Source organism: Pyrgilauda ruficollis, unplaced genomic scaffold, assembly GCF_017590135.1.
Source record: "Pyrgilauda ruficollis isolate IOZ18807 unplaced genomic scaffold, ASM1759013v1 scaffold74, whole genome shotgun sequence".
Taxonomy (NCBI): domain Eukaryota; kingdom Metazoa; phylum Chordata; class Aves; order Passeriformes; family Passeridae; genus Pyrgilauda; species Pyrgilauda ruficollis.
The window spans coordinates 4,754,155-4,778,937 of record NW_024529266.1 but is presented as its reverse complement, the minus strand read 5'-3'; the positions used below and the strand labels follow the sequence as shown (position 1 = coordinate 4,778,937).

The following is a 24,783-nucleotide window of genomic DNA, read 5'->3' as shown; positions in this document are numbered from 1 at the left end:
CTGCTGTTGACTCAGAGGTTTGGAAAGGACCCTGTTGCTTTCTAAACTTCTTTCATGAGGGAAGCTCACATGCAGCTTCATCCAAACTTAGTCCCAGACTTGGTCCATGTCTGAATGATGACATGGGTACAATCAATCCTTTATATCACTTAGGTAGGATTTCAAAGTATAGGATCCTATTGATCACTTACTAGGGATCAGTTAAAACAAGGAATCTCTCAGCCTTGAGGAGTAACCTTGAGATGTGTCCTTGCTCAAGGGGAGATCCTGGCTGCAGCCTGCTGTCCCACGGGAGAGGTCAGGGGGCCCTGGGCTGTCCTTTGTTTGTGGAGGAGGATGGTTGACTTACAGCTGTACTTGGGGTTGGCACGTGCTCAACCAGCCCTTGCCTTGCTGAACAAGAATTATGGTTCTTGGCTGCTGAGCAAGAGTTATGGCCCTGAACTATTTCATCTATCAGTCAGATGCACCACAAACATCACTGGTGGCCATTGCTCGAGAAGAAATGGGGGAGTGGAGACACACCATCACATGCAGACATAGCCTTGAAAATGCTGAATGGAAGGAAAAAGTTTTCTTCCTTGACCTGCTAGTCTGCACCCTTTAGTCATTCCTCACACAGGAGATCTAGGCACTGTGTAACCTGATAATTAATAACGATGTTTGAAAAAATAAATATATTTTTTGTTTTCAGTTAAATGAGAACTTTTTATAACTTGATGATGTAATGAAATGTGGATAGCAGTTTACAGGAGACCACAAGATGGTGCTAGAGATGGATGACTTCAAGGAGCTGTACAATAGCAGCCACTGTGTCTTGTTTCTGGGCAGCAGTTAGCCCATGTAATTGGCCAGAGGCAATGAAGGGAGAGGCTGTAGAGAATCTTCTTTTCTGCCGTCTGTTTGTATAAGCAGGGAATATGGGGAGTCACACTTAAAGCACACAAACTGTGATTTCTTTGGTTAGACAAATTATGGATAAGCTGAATCAAAACCAAAATGACATTAAATAATGTCTGTTTATATGTATCTTCAAAATTCATATAATGTATATGTAAAAGTAGCAGCACTCAAGGGAGAGTATTCTTCTGTTTGAATCAGCTGGGAATTAAAAGATACACATGTATTGTATTTACTGTGATAGTGCCCTGACCACATCATCCTAGCTAAGAAAAAAGAACACTTGACATCAAATTGTGAGTGCAAGATGAGCATTTAACACCAGGGAAGAGGTATAAATGAGTCCTTCTACTGAGATGTTGTGTTACTGAAGATCCTTAACTGAAACGGCATAACTTAGATTGCTTACAAGTTTTAGAAGTATTTATATAGCAATTGCACTTGATTGTAATAATTTGTTTAGACTGTAGAGACATTCAGTGTCTAGTGAATATTATGACCCTTGGCTGCTAAGCAAGAGTTATGGCCCTGAACTATTGCATCTATCAGTCAGATGCACCATGACCATCACTGGTGGCCATTGCTCGAGCAGAACTGGCAGAAGTGGGGATGCATCATCACAAGGCTATGCAGACATAGCCTTGAAAATGCCAAATAGAGGCAAGAAAAATGACAATTTCTAATTCCAAATTCTAGCTCTTGTGTTTCCCTACAATGAAAGCAGTGTATGTAACACAGAGAAAGGTCACTTGCTTTACAGTTATTGTAGTTCTTCTCACAGGTTTTATTGTAGGAAGTCACAAATACTGTCAAAATACTACAGGTAATATATGAAGAACACTTGCATTACATTGGTCTAAGCAAACAAATGCAGTACTTTATTTAAGGCACAGCTTTAGAAGGGTAGAAATAAAAGAGCAACATATCTATATTATTATTTTAATAATTATCACAACTGTTAAATGAAAATTAAAGAATATAATTGTCGTTATAAACAGCAAAATACTAATTATATTTCATATTCAAATGTTACACACATTAGATTTTATTGTAAAGTGTTTGAAACTATATTTTTCTGAAAGGTTAAAAATGAAAGCCATTCTGAAATGGCTTTCATTTTCTGTTTTAAAATAAAATTTCTATATAATCCCCACCTCACATATTAAAAACTTATCTGCCACTCACAAGACACTTAGATTAGAGAGAACTGGAAAATGTCAGTTTGAAGGGATTTTACCATCAAAATAAGACTCTAGCAAGGTTTAGGTTAGAGTATTTTTTAACTTGCTTTACTATGTACATTAAGAGTTATGAAGTTGTTTGATTTTACTGTGTTTTATGAGAAAAGAAGTCAAATTATATTCTTATCTTAGATATCAAATCCAAAATTTTACAAAATTCCCACTGCTGTATTCCATAAGGGCTTATTTTCCCTTGAACTGTTAAAAAAAATTAAGATGGCACATGATTAAAGTACAAAATTCTGCATATAACCATAATTTTAATTTTAACTATAAAACAGATTCAAATTTAACAGAGGTAAATGTTACTTTTGTGATGATATGAGCAATGTTGATTTCATTAATGTGCTTTGTACAAACTTTATCTTGACTTGTCATCTTTTCATCAGCTTGCCGTCTAGCACATTCTGTAATTCAGTGAGGTGATTACACTACTAATAATAAATGTTTGACTATGAAGTGTTAGTGTATCAGATAGTGAAATTGATGTACTTATTATGATGGAATCTATTTCCTGTGCAACATCTTAAGTAGTTGAACTTGACTTGATTCTAGTGTAATAAATGCTGAAATTAATATCTAGAGTTTTGGGGTTTTTTTTCTTCACATAACTCTTGGCAGTTTATTGAACTCTTGGCAGGTCCAGAGGTTGTAAGTATTATTTAGAAAATACTTAAAAGTTCTCTTCAATGAGCATTATAACCAACATAAAGATTTTCACTATTTGAAGAATACAACAAGCAAGCTGTGAAATCTTTTAAGGTCTCCCAGACCTTTGGAGTTTAGTTTACATCAGAAAATTGCATTATGGCAATGTGCATTGGAGTGATTGACTGACTGATCTTAGGATTCTTATTTCAGAGGTGCATTGGTTATTATACTTACACAGAGCTATTCTTGCAAGTGTGTTATCTTGTAGGTTGTTTTGTTGCAACTAAGCAGCAGCCTCTTGGCGTAGGTGCATCATGTCTATCATTTATACACATACAGTCTCAAATTACTTGCATCACAGAAAATTGCCACTAAATCAGGGTGGAATTCCTGGTACAGCAATGTACCAGGTCTTTAACACTTACTCATCCTGATAACTTTCAAGTTGTTTTCTCATGTATTTCAAATAGGTTATGGTTTGCAGGGCATGGTCTATGGACATTCAAGTGTCAACATCTTCCATTTGACACAGACAGACCCTGTTGCTCAAAGGTAAGTACTCTTATATCTCCTCCAATGTATCCCACATAAACACTTAGTGTTTATTTTATTCAGTAATTTTGAACATTATTGTTTTTCTGATGTCGTTCTGCACTCTGCTTTGCAATTGAACATGTGATTGTATTTCTCTCTATGACTCAGAAGTGGAAGCCAACATGTCAGAGAAATTTTCTGCTGTGTTTGCAGGCATTTGTTATGGCACATCAGTTCAACGTTCCCCCCTCCCTCTGCCTGCACATTGTGGATCTGATGCTCTGTGTACATTTTCTTAGAGAGCTGCCATGCTGCAGAGATGCTGAAATTGCATAATGGACTATATGGACTGGCTTGGAGCTACAGCTGCAGAGACATCTTCTAGCTTCCAGCATCTTCCCTTATTCTCAGATAGAGTCAAAACACCTTTTCTGACTCTTTCTCCAAGTCAGTCAGTCAGAATATGCACACATGCATTTAACAGCTTCTGAAAGTTTCCTTGTCACATTCAGGTGAGCTTATAAGAAACAGTTTTTAAAAAGTAAAATGCTTACCACGTGGAGAACTAATAGCACATTTTATGATCATGTTCATATATGGTCCTTATTGTTGCCATCTTTGAAACATCCCCTGTATATTTTCCCACACCAGAATATTTTGTTTCCTTAAAAACATAATTGGTAGGTAAGACTGATCAGTCTTAGAGACTGATCAGTTAGTATGTTTTTCAAACTTGGCCTTCCTCTTTTGCTATTGAATGTGCAGAAATAATGGATGTTTTAGAAATTATTATTATTTTTAAAATAAAGGTGACTTAGAAATTATGAAAATGTAAAAATTTAGCTCAAAACATAATTAGTTGATCTCAAACTCCCTCATCTTCGTAGGAGCTCTATGGGCACTTAGGCTACTGAAAGGTAGACAAGTTACTTTTCCTGTAAGTATGACACCCTGAAGTAGAAATTTTTGTCCTCATTGGGCTCTTTGTTTTCCAGCTTGCGAATGTCAAGTGAGTCATCGTTCACACACAGATAGTAACTTCTGTCTTCGTAGCATTGGAACTGCACTGAATCTCCTTGGTAATGCATGATGAAAAAGCTATTATCTTCACTCACCTATGAAAATACACAAAGTAAAAAACACATTGTATTTCTAATGCCATTCTATAATGTCAAATGTGACAAAAATTCATGTATGTTGTTGGTTTGTTATATTTTATGGTTGTTATACTTTTCTCCAGTGACCCATATTTACCAATTTTTAAATAAACCTTTGGCAACGACTAATCATTTTGGGATAGATTCTGTGATAACTATGAATAAAAATAGTACCCATGTCCCTCAAAGGGCTGAGTAATACCAAACTAATAGATGCATTCCTATGGTTCACAAAAACACCAGCACAGTCTCCTCAGTGTGTTTATGATAACTTACGTCTCTCATCTGGTTATTTTCTCACCTTAGGCCTACCCTGCCAACTGCCACTAGCAGTAAAATTTCAATCTACAGTTTTTCTTGCCTCTTTTGAAGTAAAATTAGAACATTACAGTAGAAACTACTCTTAAACATCTTAAACTCTATTACCTGTGGCTTTTCTGTATATCTCCAGTTTCACTTTTTTAAAAGATCCATGCACTTTTTTAAAAGATCCATCTCTGGAGCAATAGCTATTGTCTAAAGGGCTACTCTGTGTGTGTGTGTTTGGGTTGACTGGGCACCTCAGAGTAGGGGTGGAGAAATAGTTACAAAAGAATGTCACGTCAGAGAGAGGAAGAGTTTGTGCTGAAATCTGCAGAAACTGTTAAGCTTGGGCCACCACAGGGCTGCTGAACCTACCTGTGGTCTCCAGCACTCCTCCAGCACCCACCACAGGTCGTGTAATCCACATCACATCCAAACAGCTGCTGCAGCTGGACAGAGATCACAGGGCAGTGTGTGTGAATGCTGCTGCGGAAACCAGGACCCCTGGGTGTGACTGGGTACAGCTGCCTGGAACTGCTGGGGTAGGGGTATGAGCCCCTGCTCCTGCCTGAGTGCACTGGGCGAAGGAGTAACTGTGAATACTGTGTGAATAGTTACCTGATGCTAATAGTGGAATATTATTAATTAATAGAAGATTAAGGTTTGTGTTTCCCCCAGCTCAGCTTCCTGCCAGAGAGCAGGGAATTTAGAGTACCTTTTGGGAAAGACTGAACGTATTGTAATCAACTTATTTTAACTTTCCTTTTGAGTGACCTTGTCGAACACTCTTGTCCTGCCCATGTTCTAAAAGTCTGCCCATGTTCTGCCCAGTTCTGCAGCTCTGACTAGTCTGGTGCGTTATCATTGCTTAAGGGAACTTCTAAAAGGAAATTTTACAAAGATTACTTTGCAGTAATACTGAACGCTTGAAGAAAAGCAGGCGCGCATTTAAGGGTACCAGCTTGCTGGAGATTACAGCATTGGCAATAACCACATTTTGACAGAAGGAGCAATGTGTCCTTTTAGTCCATATGACAATAGGAGATAGAAAGACAATGTCCTGCAGTTATTCGAGAGTACCTCAAGGAAACTTGGGGAGTACACCTTCTGTTATCAGCAAAGCTATAATGGGAAGCATCTACAACATTCTGTCCTGATCAATTCAATGTGACAACAGTGTCTGCAGCTTCAATCAAAAAAATTAAAGTTTTAAAAAATACTATTAAGAAAGTTGAAGAAAATTTGAAAAAATACTATTAAAAAAGTTGAAGAAAAATTTTCTTCAACTTAAGTATTATTAAGTACTATTACTACTTAATAGTATTTGTTTATTTGGGAAACAAATACCTTCTAGGGACTCAGAATGGTAAAAAGCAAACATAAAAGGAATAAGAATGTTTGTTGAAAGAAAATCAGTAGAAGCAAGGAGAGAGATTCATATGTACAATGCAGAAATTCATGCTAGAGCAAGGGAGATTCCAAAGGGGTTTTGTAAAGCAAAATTTACATGCTCACAAAGGCAGATTGAGATCCAGAAATTTAAAAATACCTATTGTACCTGCATTAAATGATGGAAAATTAGGAGGAAATCTGTAAGAGGAAAATTATTTGGAGAATGACACTACTTGACTAGGAGAAGGAAGAAGAACTCAAAATAGAAGCATAATGAAACACCATTAGGGCTGTGAGATGCAGCAGGTCATTGGAAAGAGCAAAATGTTTTGCAAGAAATCATGGCAGAGATGATTTTCTATTATGACCTATAAAGAAAAATGGTGAGAAAATTGAGAATGTGGTGGATTACTGCCAGATAATGTTCTTCCTGAGGACAGTTTCCACAGTAGGAATCAAGACAATTTGCGAGTTCCAAGAAAAAAGCTACTGATTTTTAGTTACAATCTGATATTTTGCTTTCCATTGCATTTAATGAAGAACCAATTTACAGCTTAGATTTTACATTTAATGACAAAAATTTCACCTTTATTCATGTCCCACAGGTGATTCACAATGCATTTGAAAAAGAACACATATGCTCATGTTGGAAAAATGCTACAAATTGTCTTCACAGGCTAAAGCAAAACATGTCAGTGATGGGAACTACAGAAAAAGATATGAGAGAGTAGTATACAAGTTTTAAAACAAATAGATTCAAAATTATATAAAGTCAGATTGAATATGGTACAATGAGCGTTACTCCAAGCTAGGCTCAAATGCTGCACTCTAACTTAGGAAGAAACTAGGAGATAAAAAAGAATGGATTTGAAGGCCAGCTGAAACAGAACATCTCATGTTGTCATGATGCTTTACACAAAGGAGTGTAGGGCACACTGCAATCTACATTTTGTCTCAGATAAAGCAAGGAATCAAAGATCACATGATGAAAGAGACATGAGTCCTGCAATGATGACAATCAAACCAGCAAAACTGAGCTGCCACCTCAATTGCATGTCATGGCCAGTCATAAAGCCTGGTGTAGAGGATGGAAAATGTGGAGTTGAGGGGATGGGTGTCTGCTTCTGAGAAGACTACTGCTCAGAGCCTGGCTCAGCTTTCGTCAGAGGAGGAGATGAGTAAGTGCTTTTGCATCACTTGTGTTTTTTTCTGACTTTCATATGTTTTACTTTTGAGGTTTTTTTCTTAACTCAAAAATTTTCTTACTTTTGCTTTTGCTATTCTGTAATAAACACACAGTATGGTGCTGGCTCTCATGAATGTTAAATGTATGTTATAAAGTTAAAATAAATTCTGTTAAGATCTGGTGTTTTTTCTTATAAGTTTTGTAATGCTGAAAGTTGATCTCTGACCATAGGGAAAGTTGAAGCAAGAAGAGCTGCACAGACTCCAAAAGGCGGGACAAAGGAGGAGCTGGGTTGGAAGAGTGACACACGCACGAGTGTGGAGAGGGTTGGCTTACCAGGGGGTTGGCTTGTCAGTAGCATATATAAGGATTATTGCGGGTGTGGGCAGTGTGCGTCTGGCTGCAGCTAGGCACCCAGTGCGGTCCCTTTTTCCTTATTCAGGCCCTTGTTGTGGTTCAACAAACCTTTTGAAATTTTAAGAAGTGAGGTGTCATTTCTCGCATATTCTCTCCCCTGTCCACTGGCAGGGAGTGGGTCTGCATGAATATCTGGGGCAGGGACTTGGATGTTGGCTGGAGCAACACACCTCAGTCTATTTTTTTTACCACAGCTGATCCTTCCTGACAAATAGTAGGGCTGTGCTTCCAGCCCTGGGTCAGTCAGCTCCAGGTGTACCAGACATTCCTCTCCTGGAAGTAAACTTTGGCCTGCACACTGCTGCTGAATTGATCAAGAAAAACGCTTTGGCAATATCAGCTGTAGCATTCACTCTGCCACCTTTGATTCCATTCATAGTGAAGGGGCAGGGTCTCTGATACAGCAGCCCAATGGTGGCATGACTTTGTTGAGCCCAGAACAGTCCACTTTCAACTTCCATCAGACTTCTACACTGGCCATATGTGACTACTGAAGGGTGAGTAAGGCTTGCTGATCACTCCTTGGCTTTTCAATAGATTAATCAACTTTTGGAGCAAAAATCGCAGAAATCTCAAGCTGCATGCTGGATACCAAAAAGGACTGTGCTCTGTCAGCCTGCTGCCAAGCACAGTAAACATGGCATTGTCAGTACTTACAAGGTCAAAACTTCAGAACCAAGGTATCTTGGTGGGCCTTGCCAGATTTAACGTTTGGAGATTATTTTGGCCTACTTAACTGGAGTAAAGAGTAAGTCTCTTGATAAAGTCTTTCATGACTGCATAGCCTCTGGTATAATCTCTTTCTTACTTTCTTACTTATCTTTATCAAACTACTCAGTAAAATAGAGAGGAACTGTGGAATAAAAACTGTTACAGCTCTTAATAGAACTTCCACAGCTGCTGTCTTTCAGGTCCCAGTCCACCCATTCTGGGATATTCCAGTCAAAACTTTGGGAAATGCTGTCCAGATATAATGATCTAATAACCTTGCATTATCCAGCAAGGAACAACAACCTGAAGACAAGCAGCCTGATCCAGCAATTGAAATTGTTGAATCCTATCCTTTAGTATTCTTTTAAGCAAATATGTTAATTAATGAAGATTTGAAATGGAGGGAAAATTGAGTACTACTAATACTTCAGAAAAGCTGAGAGGGTAATGAATGCATTATCAAAAGTCTGAGGGTAGTAATGGGGAAGAATACATAAAATATTATTGTTGAACCAGAACAGAAGTTACACTAAAATGAGATACTACAGATATGTACTGAAGAAGATGTGCACTTCTTTGATAACCATTTTACGCTCACTAATTTCTGCACTTCTGGAAGAGTAAAAAAGAGAAATAGTAAAAAATTTACACATAATTAATGCAAATGGCGAAATGGGAGCTGGCTTACCTACTGGGAGAATTATGAGGAATGGGTGGGGGAGCTGGGAAAACCTTTTAAGTGGAGAATCTAAAGTGAAATACTGTTCTGTAGCTCTGAGATCATTCTGTTGTGTAGTTAACTGCATTCTTTTTCTATGATATTATTAATTATGATAAGCATGGTCTTACATAAGCATGCTCATTACAGAGTTAGAATAATCACAGTTATAAGTAAATGCTCCTGAGTGAGCTGATAGGGCTGGCTTCTCCACTACTGCTCTGGCTGGGATGCTGCCACTGTGTGAACTGTGTGAAGCCATAGTTGTGTCTGCAGTGCAGTTTTCCATTCCTGCCACAACAGCACTGCAATAAATATTGGTTGCCACCTGTGTTGCTTTTCTGACTTAATCCCCAATCAGAATAAGATCTTATTGCAAAATATTACTTGCTGTAATTTTAAATAATTATTTTATTGTTATTACAACCTAATTAATATTTTAAATTAAATTTAATAAAAGATGTTTCACCTAATATTGATTGTGAATCATGTGTCAATGTTTCAATAGCCTTGGTTACAGAAATGAATGTTTACAACACTATGTACAACTCTTCCTGGAATAACAATAGGGTCTACAGATTCTCATGTTTCTACTAATTCTACTGGCAGTCTTCAAATAGAAAAAAAAGAAAATGCCTGTTTTTAAGATTTACTGTTCAAAGCTAGCAGATTAAATATCAAATTGCATCCCTGCATAGCTTTGTCATTGTCCATGAGAAGTATTTCTCCATCTCAGTGCACTACTCCCACACTTTCTCATCCTAAGGACAATGCAGGCATTATTCATCGTACTAGGAATTATTTACTGATCGGTACACTTATTTTAGATGGTTTACTAAGAATCTCATGATTCAGAGTTGCCTATGATTTTGCCTCTTTACCCAACTGGATGTGGTTCAAGCGCAGGCTTCTGATTTCTCCTCATACAAATGAGTGACATTTTTTATTTCTGTTTCAGGGTATCAGCAAGAAACCATGATGAGCAATCATTATCTGTCTTACTAGGTAATGAATGGGTTTCCAGAAAGAAGTTTTCATTTCAACTATGTTTAAAAACCCAAATTGATATATAGGTCTCTACAGACAATTGTTACAGCTCTTTCTAGATGTCTCCCAAAACTTGCTGGCATAAAGACACCAAGCCTCTGTGAACAGCTCCACAGAAAAGGCATGTATTATTATGTTTAAAAAAAGTATGAAATAAAAAAGTGGATTAGTGTATTAAATATAATTTGCAAAAGTCAATATGACTGTGATAATTTACAGCATGCAAGGGGGCACTAAAAGTTGCATTAAAAATTTCCTAAGTTTTGCTGCTTTCTCCTTCTGTGGGGAGCCAGAGAATATTAGTGGCAGATGAGTAAGTCAGCAGAACTTAAACTGAAGGACCCACTTAAATTTTACAGGTCCAGAATGCAGCAAATTTTTTCACTAATTATTGGTAGTGTAGCTCATACCTTTTGAAAACCATTTCAGATAGATGTCACTTTATCAGAACCGGTAATTCAAGGCTTTCTGACTTAGTAGAAAGGTCAGCATTTTAGAAATTTTAGGCTGGGAATTTCAGGTTTTCAGGGTTTCAGAGTTCCTCTTATGGGGTTCTGAATCTACCTGAGTCCAGATAGTTCTAATTTTGCCTATTGTAACTGGAAAGATTGACTTTTCAGTTGAATAATAAGCCACAGGGCTACAATGCTAACAAAAACCATTATTAGTTATATTTCCTTAGTTATGCATTTTCTCTAGATTATAATGTCTATTATCCTAAAATTTAGGTATCCCAAAGAGCAACTAATTTCCTTCATGTGCCTACTATGTTTTATCATTCCTATTAGAGAAGAGTCAACAAAACTAATCTTTTATCAAAAAAAAAAACATGTGAAGAAACCACCCAGTCATCTGTATTTCTGTCCACAACTCATTATTCCTGATTTATAAACATCTGATTATATGAAATTAATCAGATGAATTTCTGATTCATCTGAAAAAACCCTGAAAATTACAGGGTTTTATTACTTCCCAGAAGTTTATTACTAATGGATTCATTAGTTCTTAAAACGTCATAAATTTTGTAATCTGATCCTTCTAGGTCTTCTAGATCCTGTCTGCTAATACACTCACCCAGATGTTTTTTTTTGGCATCTTGCCAAAGAATTTGTACCAGATAAAATCTACTTTGTGTCTCCCTCCATTTTGTATAAGCATAGTTTTGCCTGGAGTTTGAAGGATATAGTCATAAATACAAGTCAAGGGAAAATTTTGTATTTTCCCTTTTCTGAGAAAAAAACCAAAAAATCAGCTGAGAGAAAAGTAAGCAGTTTGTCACTTAATAAGTAACAGGATTAATTTAGCTGCCCTTTTTACACGTCTGTAGTTGCATGCACAGTTTCACACACAGGTTTTTATTTGTTTGATCATGATTGTATACCTGTTTAAAGTCAGGATCTTCATGGCTGCAAGTTTTCATATTACATCTCTCCACTAAAGGACCATCTGGCTCTGAACAGGATGCTTTTAAGACCTGTGTTTACAACACACAGATTTGTTAATTTTGTAATTTAATTTGGTAATTTCTTCATCCTATTTTGTTTTGCAAACCCATCAAATGTGTCATTAATTCTAAAGAAAACTATATTTTTTGGGAAGTTCTTTGATTATTACATTCAAGTAATCCCAAATTAATAAATTGATAAATTATTGAAAAAATTCCATTAATATATTCCCCCTTCACCATTTGCAATGCAAAATGAATTGAGTTGAAAGCAAATACTCAAGACAGTCTGTCAAATTGGTCAGTGCCCAGGTCCTATTTAGAAATGCAGCCCTGATTGAGTCATATTTTACCAGGACACCAAAACATTTTCCAGATAAGAAGCCTCATCCTGTTCCATACCAGAATCCCTGTTGAGACTAAGGAAATTATTTGTATTGTGCTGGAAAAATAAAGGTTTGTCAACTTTCCAAGGTTTTTACGTATTTGGTGGACAACAAGTATGTCTTCATCTTCAGTTATGTCAAGAAACATAATCTGGTATGACCTGGAATTTTAAAATAGTTCATTGAAAAGTAAAATCCATTAAGCCTCAACACTCAGTTCTTCCCTTGATTCAGTGGAGCACCCTTCAAACAATTGATTTATGAGAAGGCAACCTCTGAACCAGAAAAATCCTTTAAAAATAGTTGCTGTTTCAGGGACAGAAAGGAAAATCCCTTCCTGTGAGTAACAGGATAAAAATATAATTTATATATCTTACAATATACATTTCCCTAGAAGAATTCGGGAAATAGATTTTATGGAGAGTCATTTGTGAGTTAAAAACAAATGAAAAACATCTGAGACTTTTTGAGGAAGCATTTGGTGTTTTACAGCATCATGCATGACTGACATTAGGCGAAGGGTTGTTCTTTATCTCAACATACCTGTCTAAACAGAACTTCTTGGACCTTTGCTCTGCTTTAGACAGTAAATTGCAACACAGCATTCTTCCTCAGACAGATTTTAGCAATGGTTATAATCCCTCTCTGGGAAGACTAGCCTTGCCTTCCCTTCCTATCAGAAACAAACCTTCACAAGACTGAAGAAAATGGGAATGCTTAGACACCAGATGGCAAATGTTTGAAACTTTATGTTCAGCTGCGTTTTCTCTTCACCACATTCCTTGTCCTGTGATGCGTGTTCATTGGAATAAAATAATTTCCATCTTAAACTCATCTTTTTCCAAGGCAAGGTTTCTAGATTTTACTCCCCTCTTATTTTCCTGCATGTTTTCTGGCTAAGAAGATCACTCTTCCTCCACAGAGACTTGACCCCAGCATCCCTGACTATCTTCTAGTGGCAGCAGTCAACTACCCAACCCAAAAACTTTTGCAATAATCTTCTCTGAGTATTTCCCAAAAAAAGAATAAAGGGACATTCTGAGAAGTTATGAAATATGGAAGGTGGTAAGAAAAATAAATTTGAAAAGTTCTGTGGGAGAAATTGTCTTATACTAAGACAGAGCACCCACACATGATAAAGAAAATAAACAATTCCTTACCTTCAGAGAGAGATGCTTCTTACCCTTGCACAACAGGACAAATTCATTAAGCTTTGATCTCTGTGTGAGGCTCACCAAATTTTTAGAATCTGTTTTACACAGAGGAGAATATTGTAATAATATGAGTATCACTTTATAAAATAAAGAAGAGCTGAATATTCTCTACAAAGAGAAAACATAGTTTATAGGCATGGGAATAGAAATAAATACAATCACTCTTGATATCTTTCTCATGTCTAAAGTATTTAAAGCCTGTGACTTTGTGAGACTTTAAATTTGCCATATATATAGTTTATTTCTCTACTTTTATGCTCAATGTATGAAATATCAGTTATTCATTACTACATGTCATGTGAACTACAAAGGCCTATGTAGTGGTAGATAACTCATATGTGTAATAAACCTGTTTAATGTGTACATCAATATGGAAAATGCAGCATTTTTTCCCTTCTACTTTCTGCATGTTTCTAGATAAAAATCTTTCTACTATTATAATTGTGGATGCATTGGATTAATTCCATTTTTGAGCTAATACTGTTTTTTCAGCTGCAGGAAGTAAGATGATATCAATAATATGGGACATTCTTCAGCCTGCTAAACTGACAATGTTCATTGTTACCTTCTGACATCAGCAAAAAGTAAATAAATTAAAGTACCCTTTGCCAACTGATACAGCACACAAGAGCATTACCTTAAAAAAAACCCATTACATATAATGACTGCTCAGTGATGCTATACTTATCTGACTGACTTGCAAACTTACTTCAAAAAACACCACTTGTGCTTTTAGAAGTATGACAAGTGTTCCATTTAAGGCAAAAAATACAAAAGAAAGTGGCATTTGATCTATATTTTTAGCTGCAACAGCTGAATACAAATTTAAAAGACATTAGATTATTATGCATTACCATTTGCAGTTACGGAGTTTGGAGTTTTTTTACTTATTACCAAAGGCATTGTTTTAGCCTTTGAAGAATATTCAGAATTAGCAGAACATATTCATCTCACTTGACTAATTTTAGCTGCTTTTGGCCCTGATTTTAACTGCCTTAACTTTTCTTAACTGTAATGCTTTTGTATTATTCTTCTGAAGGAATTTTTCTGAGACAGCTATAGCATGAAAAGAGTATAAAAATCCCTGTTAAAAACTGAGAAAAACTCAAACTGACTATACTTTATTCAGTTAAAATGAGTATTTAGATAAACATAGTAGGCTACTATAGCAGGTCTACAATTCTGTAATCTTTATTACTTTTTGTGACATCACCTTAAATTGCCTCAGCTGCAATTGTCTAATTTCAGTTGTAGCATTTAAGAGACACACCAACAGGCAAGGGAGGTTTCTTATCCAAGTCAAGAGTGCTCTCTCTTGAAGGTAAGATTGACAACAAAAGAGGTATGCAGGAGTCCATCCAGTTGACGAGGGACATCCATCAACATGACTTATTTCCTAACTATCCTTGTCTTTCTCCATCTAGAGTTTATTGTGACTAGCTTATACATTGTTTTTTCTGAGTAAGTCCAAAGGAACCCAGCTTTCTCTATCACCTCTAAAAGATGTGACAAGTGATCCATCAAGCAGCCAGAGAATGGCAAGGAAAGTAAGGAACGTTTCTGTGATTATATATCAATGATACTTCCACTCTCTGATGGCTTTTGTATTAATTACCTTGTCTCTCTGGTCACTGAAACCTTACCAGAGTCTAAAGGGCAATTTAAAAATCCATGCAAAGAAAATGCCTTGAAATTAAATGAGTAAAAAACCTTCTTGCTTAGGGATATCCCTAAAATGTAAAGCTTTGGGATCTGGGAGGATATCAGTATTTTTATACTGTTCCTTAGAAATCCTCATTTGTCCCTTCTTCAGGGTGCAGTACTGAACCATATTTGTTCTTATTGGTTACAGGAGCTCTTGATGATTGGAATTAGAGTGCATTTTTCTTCCACTGTAATATCTAAACTAATATATCTTTGATTTTCTCAATAATTTTGTAACTGCACAATATGAAAGTTCTGAAAGCACACCTCCTCTTTCTTCATATTAATTTCTATTTGGTTTTCCTCTCCTGCTAAAACAGATCTTCATTTTAGGACTCCTACACCAGCAATGGAGCACCCAGACTTTTCTACAAGAAAATTGTATGTTCCAGTTTGCATACAATACATTCCCTTACATACATTTGTTTCAGTCCCAGCCACTACTCCTAATTTACAAATTTTGTAACTTTGAAGATTTCTTCTTATGGAACACAGAAAGCTTTTTTATTTTTAGACCTGTCCAATAACCTGAGCTAAGTGAAAAATCTGATACAATATGTTACTTCTAATGGCAAGTCTATGTGTAAAACACTACTACCTTCTTTTCCTACACTCAAATGTATCTTCAAAACCAGACCCAAACAAAGAGATTATACCTTTTTTTCCCACAAGAGACTTACCAGTAACTGCTGCTTCCTTCCTTGTGAACACGCTTAACCACGCAATATCTAAAATAGAAGGTATTTAACAAATATGTGGAATTAGAGAGCTACATTTCTCAGATTTAAAAATAATACAAACAGTTTCATGAATTGTTTTGAAACATAATCTGAGAAGAAGCATGTAATAGATATCAGATTTCTTTTCTTGAGGGTCTCTGAATCCATTTAACCCTGTAAGGCTGTACAGTTAGACTTGTGAACAGGTACACTGAAGTCTGAACACTGAGCCTAAAAAGTGTATTGATTGCTTAATTATCTTTTGCAACAGAGATTGCACCTAAGAAACAAGAGGTTGGTGACCAGCTGTAAAGCCTAGTATGCTATTAAAGAGGAGCCTGAAGTGCTTTGGCTGTGAAAGTGAGTACCTTAATATGAAATGTATGGGTTGGAAGGCAACAGGTAACAATAGCAGGTTGTTTCTGGCTTTTCTAACGTCAGCCTGAATCACACGGCCAGTGAGCCAGGGAAAACACCACCCACTTCTGGTAAAAATGTCCCAAACATCCTCATTACAACTTGTTCCTATTATGTTGTCTTAACTGCATCATGAATATATGTCTTTGGTGCCTATGTGCAAAATAATATTACACAGCATTTCATTTTTTGTTGTTTTGGGTTTTTTTTTTTTTTTTGTTTGGTTTGGTTTTGTTTTTGTGTTCTTGGAATATTAGTATCTTCTACATCAGGCTTGTCACACTCTGTATCTGTTCACAAACTGCTTCCATTGTACACCTACACAGGTTTTGGTTCTGTTCATAGATTAACAATAATGATTGTCTGAGTGACTCCAAAATTTGATGGAGTTGTCAAGGAAAAGATACTGAAAAATATATGAAAGACACTTAAGTACCCTATCAGTGCATCTGTCGTTATTCTCAATTTAATTGAATGAAAGTTTTAGTAATTCAATAGCTAACTTAAAGATTTTAACTTTTTTCTCTATTTTGGTTAAAGACATATTTTATTGCGTTTTTTTTCCTACTTTCACATATCTGGAAATGGTACCATTCTAGAATAATTGCATCATTCTCGAATAATTGCATTTGATACTATTTAACTTTTCTCTATTGAAATTATGTCCTCTAACAAGTCTTTGCATGATGACAGTTATGATAGCATCTTTGGTGTCAAATATTGAAGCCACATTTGAGACAAAAGAGTTCAATTAAAAACAAAATAACCCCAATCCAAAATCCTAAATTCCAAAGTGTGCCCTAGTCTCCATTTTACCTTTGTTCTTGCATTCTGCATTTGTTCTTGAGTGTTGTCTTTCCTTTGTCTCCCTTTTGAGCTAAATGTCTAGACTTCCCACTAAGTCAAATGAGCATGAACAATATAATCTTTACATTTAAATATATAACATGCCTACTGCAAACCAGGATAAAAGTTTTCTTGTGTCATTATCCATATTAATACAGATCCGATATATTGTATGTCTACAGAGAACAGGATCACAACATCATTTAGATTGGAAAAGACCTTTATGATCATTGAGTACAACCATAATCTGACACTGCCAAGTACACCATGTTCCTATTCATGACACCCAAACACCTAAATCCCTACAGGGGTGGGGACACAAACACTTCCCTGGGTGCCCTCTGCCAAAGCTTGGCAGCACTTGCAACAGAGACATTTTTCCTATTGTTTAATCTAAATTTCCCCTGGCACAACCAGAGGCCATTTCCCCTCATCCAGCCTCTTGTTACCTGCGAGAAGGGACCGACCCACACCTGGATACACCCTCCTGTTTGGCAGCTGTAGGGATAAGGTTTCTCCTGAGCCTCTTTTCCTCCAGGCTAAACACCCCCAGCTCCCTCCCCTGCTCCTCACAAGTCTGGCGCTTCAAACCCTTCCCCAGCTCCATTTCCCTTCTCTGGACATTCTCCAGCCCCTCAATGTCTTTCTTGGAGACAGGGACTCAGGGACACATGACACATAATAGTACATTTGAAAATTTCCTGAGTACTATACATGCAGTTGATGAGTTTTGGTACATCAGGAACATTACCTTCATGGGATTGTGAATCCTTGGTAGATATTTCATGATGACCATCTTCATCTATATCAAAATGCACTGTTTTTGAATCTTCAGTTAGTATATAACATTTCAATGTTTTTCTCAGGCTAAACGCTAATAAAAAGTGAGATATAATTAATTTTATTATCAACCGAGAAATTACAACATTCCATTAGAAAAAGATCAAGTGCATTTTTTAACAATCTTTACTTGATAATCTATGTATATTTGAACTATGAGCAGTATAGCCAACATATACTAGAAATTATCCAGTGGGCTTAAGCAGCGTTTTTGAGGGCTTGGTATTGGTGTGAAGAAGGAAAAATAAACATTTCTTTGCTTAGAAGGTTATGTCAGTGACCAGAAAATATGTATCTCAACCTTTTAGAGAAATAACATATGAAAGCTTGAGTGTGACAAAATAGCTTTCAAGTCAAGAGCCTGAGGAATAGTGTAAGAAAGAGGAATGGTGAACAGCATGCAGATAGCTATGTTGAAAGAGGCTAAAGATCAATGGGGACGGGATGAATTTGAATGTGGGTGAGTGGGTCCACATTTGCAGTTGGCTGGTGAATGAGTAGACTTAGCGTAGCCAATGGAGTTCTGTGGGAAACCTGAGCCAAAGCAAGGCTGTTCACAGAAATCTTTGAGTGGAGAGATGTGAAAAATAAAGTTCTAAGTTTGTATATGAAGAAAAGAAGAGATCAAGTAGGGAATGTTTCTCTGCAGCATACTGTTTATAGACTAGTTTCCTGTATTTCATAGGTAAGTACTTGTCTGTTTCCCAACTTTGCATTTTGAATATTGAATCTGGTATAAATAAGACTTTTAGGTTAGAGTGCTTATGGCTAGCTAAAATAGCAGCACTTAGTTTGGGGATTGGACAACTTGTCCTGGAAAAGAAACCAAAAAACAAACCAACAAACCCAGGTCCTTCAAGCTAAAATCTTCCAAGAGGGAAATTTTTCCCTTTCACTGCTAAACACAACTGTGTTGTTCTGGATGTTAGAAGGATGTATGTCTAGACACTTGGATATCAGACACCCACAGAATAACACTACAAGTCACAATTTTGATTATGTTCAGCTGCACATTGTTTTACTGGAAGAGATTTGATACTTTGAAATGCAGTTAAGCGTTTCGGAGATGACAAACACCTCCAGGGTATATTGTGAGATAAAAAAACCTGTCTTTGCCAGAATAATTAGGCAAATGAAACAACAGGATACACAGAATGCGTCAGCAGTAGCATAATGTTTTAGGAATGCTTGACTTCACCAAAAACTTTTTTACTTATTTTATGATGAGATACCTCCGCTGAAACATTTGTATTTAGGCAGATATTTTGAAAAAATTGCATTGTTTCCAAGAAGCTTTCTTTCCACCCTGTTTAGGCTGAGCAGAAACTCTGCAGAAAGAGTAGGATGATGCACATCCTGACAGCTGGAACCACACACTCCAGAAGTGGCAGGTTCTGTGTTGGACCTTTGATTGCATGCATAGCTGATTTATAGTTGGACAAAGGTATTCTCTTCAAAGGCAGCTGGCAATCAGGCTTCCAGAAAAAAAGATGTGTTGTTCTAAAAAGCAACAGAACAACTACAATAATCAATACAGCAAACCTTTTAAAAATTTTATTTTGAAGTAGTTATAGTGTAAGAATTCTACTTATAACTAGAATTACAAAAACTAGTACAGTGCCCAGACTAGAATGGTTGGCAGGTCAGCTTATCATTCACCCTTTTCCAGGGAGGTACATTTGTACATCAGGAATTACTGGTCTGAACATGGTGGGGTGAAAAATGTAATGTCAGTATTTTTAAAAGTATTTCTGTTCTGTTTATTTTAAAGGTAGCTTTTGGGGTCTATTTTTCACCAAATATTTTAAATTTGACAGCATTCTAGAAAAGCTGTTCCACATGCTTAATTTTGTTGGATTTTGCCTCGGACTGGAATATTCTTTTCAAGATTACAAACATATCTGTCACTCAGGTAAGAGTTACCTGACTTTCCAGAAGCTGTTCTCATATTTCTAAGCAGAAATTTCTTCTTCACAGGCTGCTTTCTACGGAGAGGCATTTTATATGGCTTTCTACGGCCTGAGCGGAGCAGCATTGTGGAGCCACTGAAGAAATACTGATGACAATGATCTCACTTGAGTTCCTTTTCGAGTCCTAAAGTAGGAGTTAGAATTTGTCACAAGACTTTGTGTTTCCATTGAGAAGGAAGTTTTCAAATATGATTTTGATAAATGACAGTTAATAGAAGTGGATAAACTCAAAAAATATTTGACTGCTTGCATGATCCCCAAGCCTTTGTCTTGCAAAGCAAAACAGCTGCGTTTACAGTGATGGTAAATCAGTTAACTACCTAAACTTTCACTAAGATACACACCGACACATTTGGATAACACAGTTGTGTTGAACAAATATATTTTTAAAGACTTCCCCTTGGATAATATATAAGCAGTGTTTGTGGCTTCAGTTTTTGTTTGTCAATCATAGGAAGCTAGCTCCATTTTGCTAACTGAATTGGAGAATCACATTCATTTTGTGGATACAGTCTAAGATAATTGTCAAAGAAAAAAAATTGTATTCATAAATGATTGAAAATGAGGCTAAGTTCAAAACAGCATAATCTGACTCTCAGAGGTATACATAAGTATATTGCAGTCTTAAACCAAGGTTCAGGAAATCTTGCTTTAGAAATGAGGACTTGCATTTGGAAACTTGAGGAATATGTTATAATTATTAAGGAATATCAGATTAGATACCTGAAGGAGTGGTTGATGTCTAAGAATGTGAACTACTTTGATGGTGAAACCACTCAGGCAGCTACTAAGGCATGCCAAAGCTGCAAGTTAAATCACTGCATTTCAGGAAAGCTAAGGACATCACTTTTGTTTAAAGAAAGGGAAGCTGAAATTCTGAAGTCTACATGCTCTCCTGAAGTCACCTGTTTATGACAAGTGATTATGACAAGTGTTTATGGCAAGTGCAGACCAAAGAAAACAATGAGCTTTAATTCTGTCTGGTATCCTGGTGAATGAAACAAGTGAAGATGGATACAATTTTAGCCCCATGCAGCTTTGCACAGAATAATTAAATATCTGTCAGACCAGAAATATTATGGCTCTGACCCAAGTGTAATGGTTTGTAAATTCACCCAAGAAAGAGTAGGGCAGTTCTGCTTTCTGGTTTGGCTCACTTCCCTGATACAAAGCTTCGTATTAAATTTTTACATGAAATTAAAAACTTCTGTCTGGCAGTTCTCTTATTACCAGACTAAAAGGGAAAACTAAGGCTCTTATTCACTCTCTTCAACTCTAGTTATAACAACATTCAGTTAGATCACTGAAAAGTGAAATATTTATGATATGGGATTGCACTTCCTTGTGAATAGTGCTCACATCGTGAGTGATAACTGGCAGTCAGAGGTAGAACGAAATGGCTGGGTCTTCCTCATCTTGGCTGAGACTGCTTTATCACTGAGAATTCTTAACAAAAGAAAACATTCTTTGTGTTTTTTTCACTAGGAAACTGGTCTCTGGAAGCTTTCACGTGAATCGAGCTCTATGGTGTGTGCGGACAGTAATGCCACCTTGTGGATCTTGAGGAACCTGAGTCTCTAGGCATTCATTAACAAAGCTTTTGGACTTTGCTGGGTCTGTGAGACCAAAACCACACAATCACTTACTCAAGTTTGCTACTAAAAACAAGTGTAATTCTAGTTTGACTGCTCTTGATCAGAAGTTCTGAAGATCCCAGTTCCTGGTTTTGATCTATGTTGAGTCTTGCACCTGCAATACTTACAACGGTAAGAAAAAAAGCAGAATGTTCACAAGTCAGGACTGAAGAATTCCTGAAGAGGGCAGACCAGTCCAAATACATTTTCAGAAACATGTTTAGGAAGTGGATAAATTCTGAAGAAACTTTCTCTGATGAGTTATGCACAGGTAACCTTGATGTTATGAAGGACTGTACTAAACTTTAATTACTTTGTCTTGTTTAAACAAGTAGAAAATAAGAAAGGTTGTGGTAGAACTTCACCTCTGTTGGCTCCTCAGAAGCCAATTAGCTGTTCTCCAGAACAATTAAAACTCCCTACAATAAATAAAACAAGCTTTCACACCCTGAATTGCCATATATTCCTTAAGACTGAGTGACATACAAATACTCCCATTTCAAGAAACTTTTCCTGTCATTACATGTTCTTATATATATGTCACCTATGCCCCCATTTTTCATTCTTTGTCATAGTCTTTTATGCCATGCATAGCTTCCTAATATCTTTCATACCTATTTCTTCAGTTCTTTTCTCTCTTCTGTAAGGTATACATTGAAGTGGACTATGAAGATTTGGATATTGTTCTTGGCTGCAGACATGTCAACCACTGTTTTCATAACTTGGATCTGATTAGTTTCATTTTGCATCCAAACTAAGTATAAGGGAATTAAAGTTCTTTAAACAACTGAAACTAGCAGCAGTCTAACTACTCCTAATAAACTAATGAGTATGTTTGTGGTCAATGACAACAAGATCATACTAAAAGCAGAGGAAATTTGAATTTTTTTTAATACTACATGGATTATATTATTTCATTGATATGAAGACAGCAAAGAAAACCTGCTATATAGCTTCTCTTGCTCCTGCTGGGATCTTGTTTGTTCTCTCTTTCATTTAACCCCAAGATACGTGTGATCATAAAATTAAATTAAATCAAATTCAGTACATAAAAAAACATTTAGAATTTTGGAGTTCATCCATATGGTGGTGTGTTCCAAATATTATCTCATACCGTGCTGACAAATTCCTATCATGATATGTCTAAGATCCTTACAGGGTCAGAACTGTTTTAGTTGAGTGTATTGGGTCACAGCTGTCAGGCCTGCTAGTAGAGGTAGTAATTCCTCCAGGTTTATTCCAATTTAACAGTGGATTAAAAAGAATTTTTGACATCCTATAGCTAATAAAAAAATGAGGTTATAGTCTCTTTCAAATAACACTTTACAAAATCTATCATCTAAACTAGACACAGGAATACAAAAAATTAACATAAACTAGATGAAGAAAGAGATTTCTTAAGAAAACTTTAAGGTCAACTTAAAAAAATCACTCATAAAATTTCAAAAAACAGTCTGATAACTTAAATTATTTAATCCTGCTGTAATCTGCCATTCTTGCTTACCTTATTTTGTGTGTTTTTGTCTCTGCTGGGATACTTCTACTGAACAGAATGCTAGAAGCAGCTCTGTTACAGCCAATTTATTGCCTGAACAGAGGGCAGGAAGCCAAACCTCTGAATAAAACAAAAGTCTGACGTGGATCTAATCTTCTAGATCTCTACACACTCTCATTTATATCAACATTCCAATGGTTCTAACTGTTCCTGGAATTACAAGACGGTTGGAAATTGTAGCAGCAAACTTTTAAATGCCTGTTTCTCTATGATGCCACTATAAGCTTTTCTGCCTAGAGCTGCATGCAAATTTTTAGCCACTAGTTTTGTGTATTCTATTCCTATATTTTATGTCACTATTATTGTTCTTGTTAGCTGTCATTCTTCCAGGGCTGAGTTATGTGTAGACACTGGGTTTATAGTAATATAGACATACTAAAAGTAGGAGCATAGCCTCTGTTTCAGGGAGCTCAAAGCAAACTTACTGCTTGAACATTTACCCAGCTATCAAACAGGCTTTGCCTGCATTGCATCAATGGGAATACTTGGACTGCTGGTGATATGAGTGAACTGCTAAAAGTGGAGGTGATACATTTCTTTACCCATGAAGCCCTTGTAATATGTAAGTTTTATTATCAAATTTAGCACATTCAGTTGGCCTTATCTACCTATTTGCATTTCTAACCCTTCACTTCTATTGGTGAGTCCTTCCTATTCATATTATCTAACCTTTTTTTTAATTAGTGAGCCTTGCATTTTTACAGGAGAGAGTAGCATTTTTATTTATCTCACTGAAATGATAAAAATCCCCTAAAATCAATTACATTTACTTTTTTTTTTTGGCCAAAGTTTTCTTAAAATCATGAAGCTACTGCTAGAGTTGAAGCTACTTATCTGGAGGTTGTTCACTATGTAAAGAAGGTTATATGATTTATCTGTGTTTGGTTTAGGAAAGGTATTTTTCATTTTCTAAGCCCTCACCATACACTGGTAATGTATTGGGTCAACAGAAAGACTTTACTGAAACACATACTTGGTCACAAAGCAATGTTTTACTTTGAAATCTCAAGTCTTTGTCTATTGCCCAAACAGTCTGCAAACGTGGGGAAGTTTCTAAATTGTGTGGTGTAAGATGGTCCTTTGGGTACACAATTGTCCTAACTTTGTGTGGGATAGAGTTAATTTTCATGCTGGTATATGGCATAATGCTGTGATTTAGATTTAGGATGAGAATAATGTTGAAACAGACTGATGGATGAAGTGTTAAGCATTAAGACAAGGACTTTTTCTGTTTCTCATATCACACCACCAGTGAGGAGGCTGGGAGACACGAGTAGCTGGGAGGAGACACAGGTGATAGAGCTGACCGTGACTGACTGGAGGGATATTCCATGGTGTAAAGCTCAGTAATATCAGCTGCAGATAAAGATGGCTGGGGTCTTGGGAACTGGCTGTGTATCAACTAGCAGGTGGCTAGCAGATACATTGTGCATTGCTTGTTCTGTATATTCCAATTTTAATGGTAGTTATTTTTGTTTCCCCTCCTGTTTCTGGCCTATTAAGCTGTCTTTATCTCAACGGGTGAATTTAATATTTTTTTCCCCCAATTCTCTTACTCATTCTGGGGTGGTGACAGGGAAGTGAGCAAGTGGTTTGTATGGTGTTAGCTGTCTGCTGGATTAAACCACAAGAGTCCATTTTGGCACCCAACCGATGGGTGTGAAGGGTCAAGATAACCACTGTTCCGACATGTTAAAACAAATTTGTTATTAGCAATTAGTTGCATTGGTTTAATAGTTGCTGGCCACAATGTTGATTTATTTAATCACAATGTTGTTGTGTGTTCTCAGAGTTGCC

The 24,783-nt window shown here is 36.6% G+C and overlaps 1 protein-coding gene across 2 annotated transcripts; it reads right to left on the bottom strand.

Annotated features, from left to right (window-relative positions):
- Window positions 1-1,666: 1,666 nt before the first annotated feature.
- LOC121363662 lies at window positions 1,667-22,991 on the bottom strand. 2 transcript variants are annotated; one of them, XM_041486212.1, is made up of 7 exons: window positions 22,936-22,991; window positions 19,751-19,921; window positions 17,739-17,861; window positions 15,686-15,733; window positions 13,248-13,336; window positions 11,639-11,731; window positions 1,667-4,441 (listed from the first exon to the last, which is right to left on the bottom strand). In XM_041486212.1, the coding sequence occupies exons 2-7, from the start codon at window positions 19,860-19,862 to the stop codon at window positions 4,253-4,255; spliced, it is 654 nt and encodes a 217-aa protein (XP_041342146.1). In that variant the 5' UTR covers window positions 19,863-19,921; window positions 22,936-22,991; the 3' UTR covers window positions 1,667-4,252. The 2 variants fall into 2 exon arrangements, with proteins under 2 accessions (XP_041342146.1, XP_041342147.1); XM_041486213.1 differs by lacking the exon at window positions 11,639-11,731.
- Between the last annotated feature and the right edge of the window lie 1,792 nt (window positions 22,992-24,783).

Bases quoted from the DNA above. Each gene is read 5' to 3' on its own strand.
- LOC121363662 (XM_041486212.1), bottom strand. From the start codon at position 19,862: ATGCTGCTCCGCTCAGGCCGTAGAAAGCCATATAAAATGCCTCTCCGT. The intron at 15,734-17,738 runs GTAATGTTCCTG...CTTCTATTTTAG, and splicing joins GGATTCACAATCCCATGAAG to ATATTGCGTGGTTAAGCGTG. The intron at 13,337-15,685 runs GTAAGTCTCTTG...TGTGTAAAACAG, and splicing joins GAAGGAAGCAGCAGTTACTG to ATTCTAAAAATTTGGTGAGC.